The sequence below is a fragment of the Callospermophilus lateralis genome, chromosome 1 (assembly GCF_048772815.1).
Source record: "Callospermophilus lateralis isolate mCalLat2 chromosome 1, mCalLat2.hap1, whole genome shotgun sequence".
Classification (NCBI taxonomy): Eukaryota; Metazoa; Chordata; class Mammalia; order Rodentia; family Sciuridae; genus Callospermophilus; species Callospermophilus lateralis.
The window spans coordinates 222824067-222834904 of NC_135305.1; the positions used below are offsets into that span (position 1 = coordinate 222824067).

Here is a 10838-nt window from a genome sequence, read left to right on the forward strand (position 1 = left end):
CCTGGGGTTCTGACGGGCTGGAGAGGCCGGAAGGGTTTGTTTTCTAAGCTCAGGCAAAATCCGGGCAGCCCCTCCCGCGACGCGGCCGAGGAAGGCCCCGGCGCGCGCCCGGTTGTTTGCGTCTGCGCCGCCGCCACCGCCGATGGGTCGAGACACACGCTCGCGCTCGCGATCCGTGGGACGCAGGGGCCGAAGGCAGCGGAGCCAGAGCGGGAGTCGGAGCCGAAGTCGGAGTAGGAGCCATGGGCGGCGAAGCCGGCGGCGCCGGGAGGACGAGCGACGGCGCAGGCGGAGACGGCGAAGCCGGGAGCGCAGGTGGGACGGCCGCGGGCTGGGCTCCGGGAGCTGGGAGACCCCGAGGTGCCGGGGCGGGCTTCCCGCGGGAGGGGCTGCGCGCTGGCAGGAGGCCGCGCCGCGCAGAGCCCGCGTGCGGGAAGCTGGTCGCTGTGGGAAACGGGAGCCGGGGGGAGTCTGGAGTAGGGGAGTGACACTACCCCTGACTCGCGGGCCGGGACTGAGGGGCTTGGCCGGAGTGGCACCAGGGTGGGTGGTCCAATCGTCCCCGAAAGACGGCTGCCCTGGGGGAGGCATAGTGGGAAAGTGCGTGGAGTCGGGAGGGACTTGAGACGCAGAGGCCATGACCCTTACCAGTGAGGGAGTGTGAGAGGGGAAAACCGCGGTGGACTCCGGAGCCGAGGCCTCAGCTTCCCCGGGCCCACAGTCCTTTTCTTCTGGAGATGGGCGCTTGACCAGACTGCCATGAGTGTACCTGGCACAAAGAAGAAGGGCAGTGAACCCAGACCTGGGTCCCAGTACTGGCCCAACTCTAGGTGGTTGTGATGCTGGGGCCAATCCTGCCCATCTGGGGCCCAAGGTGACCCATCTGTGCCCTGGAGGTCTCCACGGGGCTTCTCCAGCTGTTTTCCGCCTTCCCTTTGAGTTTGGTAAATGAATTGCCACCCAGGATTTCCAGGAAGATCCAAGCCACAGTGTAAAGGAAGAGCTGACCTGGAGGTGGGCCAGGGGTAGTCTACACCAAGAGCAGCAGCTGTGTATCCCTGAACTGTGAGGCTCACACGAAGTTCACACCTACGTGTGGGGAGACACAGCTCTGGTGGAACGCGGCCACGGGGTGCTGTGTCGTAGTCTGTGTGGCAGTCGAAACAAGATATTTACCATCCTGTTCCTTGCACCAAAGTTTCTGAGTCAGGTTGAAGCCCCAGGGCTTAAGTAAGATCCTGGTTTAAATGAGCTTCAACTTAGCATTGGCTCAAGCACAGTGGTCAGCCTTGTTGTCACGAACTTGGTCTTTTTCTTGTACTGTGGTCTGGTGTTTGAGTCACTTACGGTGGTTGACCGTTAGACACGTGATTAGAGTTGACGTCGTTCACGATGAGATAACATGATCAAGTTTGTAGTCAATATTCGAAGCCCCCAAGATGGTTGGTTTTCATAGTTTGGGTTTTTGACAAGAGCTGAATAGGTAAAGCTTTTCACACACAAAAAAAGTGCTTAGTGGTGGTTCCCTGCCTTCAAAGACCCAGGACATTAAAGAAACCACCCTGGGACCCCGTGGTTGACTCCTGCCGTCCTAAACGTTGCTTCCACTGGGCAGGCCTGCCCTGGACACCGTGGCCGACTTGGGTTCTCTGGTTCACACCCTTGCAGCCCAGCCAACCCCCCACTCTCCCTGCACCCGCCCCCCTCAGCCTCTCTGGCTCCTGGCAGAGGGCAGGGCCTCCTTGCCGATCTTTGAAATGCCAGGTGTATTTCTTCCTCGGAGACTTTGCCCCTGTTCTTCCTCCTGTCGGAATACTCTTCCTCTACATGTCCCCTTAGCTCTCTTCCCACTTCCTGGAGGCCTCTGCTGTGTGGTACCACTTCAGAGGCCCCTGACCTGTCTAACCTGCAGTCCCCTGAATCACTGCTCTTGCGGTTCTCGTCACTGTGTATTAAATGTGCTGGGGTGTGTGTTTTTGGGGTAGGACCCTGGGTAGCCAGCCCAAGAAGGAAGTCGTGTCAGTGTTTGGTTCACTATTGTGTCTCCAGAACTGGGGACAGTGCCTGGCAGCAGCATGCTCCCAGCAGACATGAGCAGCGGGCACCAAGCGGGCCTTGATTGCGCTCTCCCTAGGTCGGAATCGGAGGAAGAACGGTGGCAGCGCCCAGGGAGGCGAAGCCGGAGCCCCCCTGCACCCCGATGGTGCTCTCGGGACCGGTCCTCGCAGTCTGACTCTGGGGAGGAGCAGCCGCAGGGCCCATGGACCCACCATGGGCACCGGCGCTCTTGGTCCCCCTGCTCCTTAGCATCCAGCGCAGCATCCCCGGGGCGCCCCCAGAGTCCTGGGGCAATGGCTGCAGCTCTGAGCCAGCAGCAGAGCCTGCAGGAGCGGCTGCGGCTACGGGAGGAGCGGAAGCAGCAGGAGGAGCTGCTGAAGGCCTTCGAGACCCCCGAGGAGAAGCGCGCACGGCGGCTGGCCAAGAAGGAGGCCAAAGAGCGCAAGAAGCGTGAGAAGATGGGCTGGGGCGAGGAGTACATGGGCTACACCAACACCGACAACCCCTTTGGCGACAACAACCTGCTGGGCACCTTCATCTGGAATAAGGTGAGCCGCGGCTGCCCTGCAGGCCCTGGTCCTCCCTGGCTGGGCGGAGCTGAGATAGGATGCATGGATGGTTTCGTTCATTTTTTGGTGCTTAGGATTGAACCCAGCAGGAGGCAGCACAGGCTGGGCCTTGCTGAACCACCGAGCTCCACCTAGCCCCAGTGGCACTGTTTTAAAATGTCCTGGAGAACACAGCACACACGTGCACCACGCACCCCAGCTCCCACCACGGGGACTGTGCAGGCATGTTCCATGGCTGCAGGTGCCGTGGCTTGTCATTTCGTTCCCTGGCCATGAGGCTGACACCTCAGTGTGCTTTCTCGCCATGCTGTAGGCCAGAGGTGGCTCTCGCGAGGTTCCTCCCTGTCCCTCTGGCTTCACGAGCTCTCTGGCAGACCCTTGGCGGCCCTTGGCTTGTCCTCAGTTGTCACACGACATCCCCATACCTGTGTTTTCACTTGACCTTCCTTTCCTGTCTCTGTCCTGAGCTTCTCTCCTGGGAGGACACAGTCACCAGGAAGCCTAGTCACAGCAGGTGGCCTTGTCTCAGCTCCCGCACCTGCACGTCTTCTGCACGAGGCAAACCCACGGTCCCAGTGTAGGGTGTGGACTGAACCCAGAGCAGCTCCCGCCAGTGCAGGGACATGGTGCAGGATGCGCCTCAGCCGCCTGGCACCACTGTTCCCCCACCAGTGCCCTGTCACGTTCCGTGCTGGCCCTTCCGGTCCTTCAGATCCCAGCTGAGATATTCCCTTTCCAGAGGGGACATGCTGGCCTCTGGCTCCCCCCGGTCCCTGTGGGCCCTTATCAAGAAACTGCTCCCAAACCTGCTGCTGGCCAGATGCTGCCCCTGGTGCTGGGTGCGCAGCCGTGTTCTCTGATGGCTGCTGTGGAGGCAGAGGGCTGTCACTGCCACCGCGCTGGAGAGTCCCTGGAATGGCATGCCCCTGAGGGGGCACTTGAGCCAGGCCGCCCCAGGGCGTTTGGAAGTGTGTTTTTCTGAGTGCCGGGGGGATCTTGAGCACCCTCTCTTGGTGTTGGGACCCTGGGGTTTGGACAGTCATGACTGTTAGATGATACTAGAGGGTTTGGGGCCACGGGGACAGAGCTGATTAGATGCTGAGTCTGCACCCTCACGCCTCCATCAAGTGAGAGGGACGCGGAGGAGAGAACCATATCCTCAACGTGCCCTGTGACCCTTTGGGTTTGAGTTGGGGGAACCATTTGCTTTCTCCCTTTGGTGACCCCGGCAATGTCGCAATCCAAGGGTCCTTGGTCCCTGTGTCACTGCCTCTGACCTTGCCACGTGTGGTGAGGAATCCTGGTGCACCGAGTCCTGGCTTCCACGGGCCTCTGCGGCTGACTCCGCGTTACCTGAGTCCGGCCGAGGCTCCCTGCCCTGAGAGCTGCTTGCAGGTCTCTTGTGGGGGCAGGGGGTCAGTTCAGCACCCTTGGTCTGCAGCTCAGTGGACGAGCTGCTGCTGCTGCTGGTAACCCTGGTCCTGTGTGCCATGTGGTACTGGGTTGGCTTTGGGCACACAGTGGCATCAGTGGATGCACCGCCCTGGCCGGGCACTCTCCTCTGCAGGGCAGGTGCTTCTGCGGGTTGGTGGTGTTACAGAGGTGAGGGCTGCCCGTGGGGGACGCTGACAGGCTCGGGGCAGGTGGTGTCTGTGCTCAGTGGTTGGCTGGTTCTCCAGGCCCTGGAGAAGAAGGGGATCAGCCATCTGGAGGAAAAGGAGCTGAAGGAGCGGAACAAGAGGATCCAGGAGGACAATCGGCTGGAGCTGCAGAAGGTACGGGCTTGGGGCTGGTCCCACAGGCCGGCTCATCTGTGTGGGCAAGCCAGGTTGATTAGTTTACCTGCGAAGTCCGGGGGCTGGACTTCACACAGCAGGGTCCAGGTGCTCCTTTGAGGTGTCCCTGATCACTCCCAGCTGCTGGGTGTTCAGCAGGAAGGGGACCTCTTGGCCCAGGGTCTCTCTGGAGCCATCCCTGTGTTCAGGGCAGGGGGCCCAGGATCAAACCTGAGAGGGTAGCAGGGGCCCCTGGCATGGCCACCCACCCACCCACTGCGGCCTCTGCCCCTGGCCTGCGGCCTCCAGGTGAAGCAGCTGCGCCTGGAGCGGGAGCGGGAGAAGGCCCTGCGGGAGCAGGAGCTGGAGCTGCTGCAGCGGGAGAAGGAGGCGGAGCACTTCAAGACCTGGGAGGAGCAGGAGGACCACTTCCACCTGCAGCAGGCCAAGCTGCGGTAGGTGCCGTCCGGCCATGCCTGCTCCCACACGAGCGCACTGGGCCGTCCCTCATGTGCCTCACAGACAAGGAAACGGGACTTTGGCCACACAGGCTTCAGCAAGGGGCTTGCTCCTGGTGACCTCACCTCTTCCCCCCTCAGATGGGGCTAGGCCAAGGTCAGCTCCTCGAACATGTCCCTGTGGGAGCAGAGCTGAAGCCAGGGGGAGGTGGTGGCCGCTGCCCTCTAGCCCTGACTTGCCTTTGCTTCAGGGCTTCTGCGGCTCTTGCTGCAGACCTCACACAAGCCAGGCCCAGGGCAGCCCAGGAGGCCCTCAGAGCCACCCCCATCCTGCCTGCTCCTCAGGGCACACGCCGCCTCCTGGCTGCTCCCTCACCGCCTCCTGCCGGAAGCTCTCCCAGGGTCAGGAAGGAGGCTGTGCTGCTTCTGACTGACCCCACCGACCCCACCAGCTCCAAGATCCGCATCCGGGACGGGCGGGCGAAGCCCATCGACCTGCTGGCCAAGTACATCAGCGCCGAGGACGATGACCTGGCCGTGGAGATGCATGAGCCCTACACCTTCCTCAACGGCCTCACGGTGGCCGACATGGAGGACCTGCTGGAGGACATCCAGGTGCGCGGCCCCGCGCCCTCCCTGCTTGCCCTCCCGCCCTCCTCCCTCAGGACACGCTGTCCCCTGCTCCCCAGGTCCCTGTGGGACCTTATCCAGGAATGACTTCCAAACCCGCTGCCTGTCGGATGCTGCTGTGGCTGCTGGGTGCACAGCCGTGTCCTCCACTGGCAGCGGCGGAGGCAGAGGGCTGTCATGGCCGTGAGGGCTGGAGGGTCCCTGGAATGACGCGGCCACTGAGGGGCTCCCTCCGCCAGGTGTACATGGAGCTGGAGCAGGGCAAGAACGCGGACTTCTGGCGGGACATGACCATTATCACCGAGGACGAGATCTCCAAACTCCGCAAGCTAGAGGCCTCGGGCAAGGGGCCAGGTAACTGCAGGGCCAGCATTGCCCCAGTTGCAGCAGCACTGTCTCTGCCTGGGACAGTGCCGGGCCTGGAGTCCAGGCTGCTGAGAGCACAGTGAATTGTCTCCAGTTGCTGATTCCAAGTCGTTGGTCCGTTGGCCAGAGGGCCTGGGGTCCTTCTAGACCCTGTCCAGTCCCGTGTGGCCTCTTGACCCTCTGCCTATCAGCAGGGGGCTTGGGCCGTTCCCTCTTGCCCTGCCGTGTGCCCTGCAGCTGTGTGCTGGCTCCGCGTGGCATGGTGCGGGGAGCCTGTGGAGCACTGCTACAGGAGGCCACCTTGGTCCCGGCAGGCAGGGAAGGCCCCCATGAGTGCACGTGGGGACCTGGGGAGGCAGGCGCGGGGTACCCAGACGCCGACGGCAGAGCCTGTGCGTGCCTGAGGCCAAGAGGAGGCCACTGTGCACAGGACTGCGGGAACCGTGGGGCCGGTGGGGCTCTGGTCTTGGCAGCACCTTGCTGCTTCCAGCTGGTGAGGAGGGACTGTACCTGGCCCCAGCCTGTGGTAAATGGTTGACAGGCTTCATGCGGAATAGGGGGCTCATTTGTCATGGGTGGCTCTCCCTGCCAGGGTGCAGTGTCATCCATAAGACTTTTCTGCGGGGGGGGGGGGGGAAATAAGACCCAGAGAGGGTGAGCCACTTGCCCAGGATCACACAGCTAGAACTGGCAAAACCACAACCTGGAGTCTGGCTGCTAGGCCCAGCCTCCATGTGGTCCTGAAGGGTGTGTCGAAGGAAGTCTGCAAACTGGAGCCATCAGAGTACTCAGGCTAAGGTCCCCAAACTCAGTGTCACTCACCTGGGTGAGATCAAGATCCACAGCCTAGCCTCCCCTACTCGGCATTCAGAGGCCCCAGGGCCAGAACTCAAGACCACGCTCCACGTCTGTCTGTCTCCAGCCTCATTCTGGGGTGGGATCTGGCCAGGGTGGGAGTAGTGAGGCCCGGAGGAGGGAAGGCTGGGCTAAGGCAGGGGCAGGGCTGGCCTGCTGAGCAGCCCTGCCTCACCCACTGCAGGGGAGCGCCGGGAGGGGGTCAATGCCTCCGTCAGCTCTGACGTGCAGTCAGTGTTCAAGGGGAAGACGTACAGCCAGCTGCAAGTCATCTTCCAGGGCATCGAGGGCAAGATCCGGGCCGGCGGGCCCAACCTGGACATGGGCTACTGGGAGAGCCTGCTGCAGCAGCTGCGTGCCCACATGGCCAGGGCCAGGTGAGCGCAACCACCTTGTCCCCTCTCAGGACCTTGTGGGAACCACTGCAGACCTGGGCCCTACAGGAAGGTGACACGCTGGGGCCACAGCGTCGGCCTCTGACCCCCACCTGGCCCAGCTCTGTCTCTGGCCTTTAACAAGTTCTGACCAGCTCCAGCCACCAGTGCCTTTTCTCCCTGGCGTCAGGCGTCACAGGAAGCCCTGGGCTGGCTGTCCCTGCCTGCCTTCCACAGGCCCCGCAGCCTGCCGTCCGCCAGCCTCTGGCCTCCGCAGCTGTGTACAGATTCCCAGCGTGCTTGGCAGCAGCTTGTAAACAAGCTTCTGGTCCCTGTGTTGTCTGCCATCATCATTGTGTAAACGCCTCCAAATCTGTCCTCCAAGTCCAATGTGTCTGATCAGGGTCCCACTGGGCCCCCACTTCTTTTTTTTTTTTTTTTTTTTTTTTGGTGCTGGACTCAGGGCCACATTCCCAGCCTTACTTTGTGATTTATTTAGACACAGGGTCTCCCTCAGTTTCTTAGGGCCTCACCATTGCTGAGGCTGGCTTTGAACTCATGATCCTCCTGCCTCAGCCTCCTGAGCTGCTGGGATGACAGGCATGGCTACTGTGCCCAGCTGGGCCCTACTTCTGACCATTCCCAGATTTGGCCTTTCAGTTCTTACTCCCTTTTGTATGCCCTAGGACAGGGACCTGCGCCTTCCCTGCCCCACTGCCCTCACCGACTGCCAAGGATCCTTATGGCCAAAAGCCTTGTCTTGGGTTTGGAGGCTCTCAGCCTCCATTCCTGGGAAGAGAGGCAGGGTTGGGAGCGGGTCAGAGGGTGCAAGGGCAGGGCGTCCCCTCAGCCCGGCTGCCCACTCTATTGCAGGCTCCGGGAGCGCCACCAGGACGTGCTGCGCCAGAAGCTGTACAAGCTGAAGCAAGAGCAGGGCGTGGAGAGCGGGCCCCTGTTCCCCATCCTGAAGCAGGAGCCCCCGTCCCCCAGCCACAGGTGGGGGTGGGCGCGGGCACGGGCAGGGGCAGGGGCAGGGCGGGGGGGGGGGGGGGGGGGCGCAGGGCTCACCCTGGGCTCTCTGCAGCCTGGAGCCCGAGGAGCCAGCCCCCACGCCACCGGGGACCTCCGTGGAGGGCGGGCCCACTGAGCCCGAGGGGGACGCAGCAGCACCGGCGGAGGGCGAGGGCGAGGCGGTGCTCATGGAGGAGGACCTGATCCAGCAGAGCCTGGACGACTACGACGCGGGCAGGTACAGCCCGCGCCTGCTCACGGCGCACGAGCTGCCGCTGGACGCGCACGTTCTGGAGCCCGACGAGGACCTGCAGCGCCTGCAGCTGTCGCGCCAGCAGCTCCAGGTCACAGGTGGGCGGCGGGGCTGGCAGCCCAGAGGGGGAGGGAACACGGGACGGGAAGCTGGGCCCGGGTGACGCAGCCCCCGCCCGCAGGAGACGCCAGCGAGAGCGCGGAGGACATCTTCTTCCGGCGGGCCAAGGAGGGCATGGGCCAGGACGAGGCGCAGTTCAGCGTGGAGATGCCGCTGACCGGCAGGGCCTACCTGTGGGCCGACAAGTACCGGCCGCGCAAGCCGCGCTTCTTCAACCGCGTGCACACGGGCTTCGAGTGGAACAAGTACAACCAGACGCACTACGACTTCGACAACCCGCCGCCCAAGATCGTGCAGGGCTACAAGTTCAACATCTTCTACCCCGACCTCATCGACAAGCGCTCCACGCCCGAGTACTTCCTGGAGGCCTGCGCCGACAACCGCGACTTCGCCATCCTGCGCTTCCACGCCGGGCCGCCCTACGAGGACATCGCCTTCAAGATCGTCAACCGCGAGTGGGAGTACTCGCACCGCCACGGCTTCCGCTGTCAGTTCGCCAACGGCATCTTCCAGCTCTGGTTCCACTTCAAGCGCTACCGCTACCGGCGGTGATGGCAGGGCCCTGCCTGGCGGGGGGAGGCTGGGGGACCACGGCCAGCCCCCATCCGCCTCAGGCGGACCTGCCCCTGGACCTGTTTCCCATTTGTGAAGTGGGTCGCCACAAAATCTGCTTCAGAGCTGAGGAGACAACGGGACAAGCTGACCCGGCAGTGTCCTGACGTGTTCAGAGCCACAGGGACCCTGGCAGCGGTCACTCAGACCTCCCCGTCCAGGAGGCTGCATGGGGCCCGAGGCCAGTCTGCACCCTGGGAAAGTGCAGAGGGTGGCCAGCCCACACCCAGCCACCCACCTCATGCCAGGGCACCAGCCCTCGCCAGGGCCTCAGGTGTCCAGCTGGGCAGGAAGCAGGAGAGGGGCCCAGACATGGGGGTGCTTGCTGGTCCTGGGAGGTGTGGGGCAAGGTCCAGCTACCAAGCTGTCACAGGGCCAGTCAGCCCCTGGACAGGTTCTTCCAGGACCCTCCCACAGGCTGGCCATGCTTAGGGTGGCTGCAGTAGAGGCCAGACCATCACACGTTCCAGAAGAGACCAGGCTGTGCAGCCAGGGCCCCGGGAGCTGTGGGATCAGTCCCCACCCCAGTGATGGGATACATTGGCCACCACCTGGGAGATGACCCTATGACCTGGTCCAGGGCTTCAGTGGGTTTCTGCCCGCTTGGGAAGTGGCATTTCTTGGCCACACAGTCCCCCAGGAGGTGCCCCCTGCATCCCCTTTTCTCAGGTGGTTGAGGGCCAGACAGGAGCCCCAGCCCCACTCCTGACCTTCCTTCCCAGCAGCCCAGGGGCCTGCTCCCCCAGGACCCGCCCGCCACCTGTTTGACCTGGAGATGATTTTACTTTGTTTTCTAAAAAGATTTTCTTAGGTGGGAAGAACTCTTGCTTTCCTTCCCTCGCCGTGGCCCGTTGCCCAGGGCGTCTGGATGAGGCTGCTCTGCGATGCAGAGTGCTGCCAAGCAGCTCAGGGCCCCGCCCCGCCCCGCCAGGCCCTGTCTCTGACATCCCCAGTGCCATGGTGCAGTGTCACAACCGAGGCGGTTCAAACAGCCACCGTGCCTAAAAATAGCTGGCAGCCCTTCTGGGAGGAGCCCGCCTAGTCCCTGGGCCTCCTGACTCCACTTCCCAGGGCGGCGGTGGCCACCCCACAGCCCCAGGAAGGAGTGTCACAGGCTGTTGCTCATCCAGGCCAGGGTTCTCAGGAGGGTGATGCCCGGCCATGTCCAGGACTGTGTGTGGTTCTTGTGACGGGGAGCGCCTGGCATGCAGCAGGCACCCACCAGGGATGCTGCCTGGTACCTGGCATGCCAGGCCTGCCCTGCCTCCAGCTGCCCAGGCTGCAGCTGTAGTGCCCAGCTCCCCCTGGTGCGGGCACCTCCCCAAGCGTTCGCCACGTCCAGGAGTGTGGAGGACTTCTAGTGATCCTCCTGCCTCAGCCTCCTGAGCTGTTGGGATGACACGCATGGCCACTGAGGGCAGCCAGTGCATCTGACCAGGGATGCCCACACCTGCAGTCAGCCACTGGGAGGCAGGGGCAGGAGGTTCTCAAGTTCAAAGCCAACCGGGGAGCGTAGACTGCTTTGCAAAGAAGGGCTCGGGCAGCTGCACGGTGGGGCATGAGCCCAGCACGTGGGCCCTGGGGCTCCGTCCCTGTGCTGCCCACACTCAGAGGGGCACCCTCCATGCCAGGCTGAGCTGGTGCAGAGTGGGGACCACTGGACGTCACTCATCCATCAGGTGATCCCTGGCCTGCGTCACTCGGCGCAGAGCACAGTGGAAACGGAGCTGATGGTGTGGCTGACTGCAGGTGCCGGC

The 10838-nt window shown here is 63.1% G+C and overlaps 1 protein-coding gene across 1 annotated transcript; it reads left to right on the forward strand.

The window, feature by feature from the left end:
* Positions 1–129: 129 nt before the first annotated feature.
* Positions 130–9889, forward strand: Cactin (cactin, spliceosome C complex subunit). Its single transcript, XM_076851533.2, has 10 exons — positions 130–315; positions 2135–2606; positions 4307–4402; positions 4712–4857; positions 5313–5475; positions 5730–5844; positions 6896–7088; positions 7959–8081; positions 8170–8447; positions 8531–9889. Exons 1-10 carry the CDS (start codon positions 143–145, stop codon positions 9019–9021), a joined length of 2250 nt encoding a protein of 749 aa, XP_076707648.1. The 5' UTR covers positions 130–142; the 3' UTR covers positions 9022–9889.
* Positions 9890–10838: the final 949 nt, after the last annotated feature.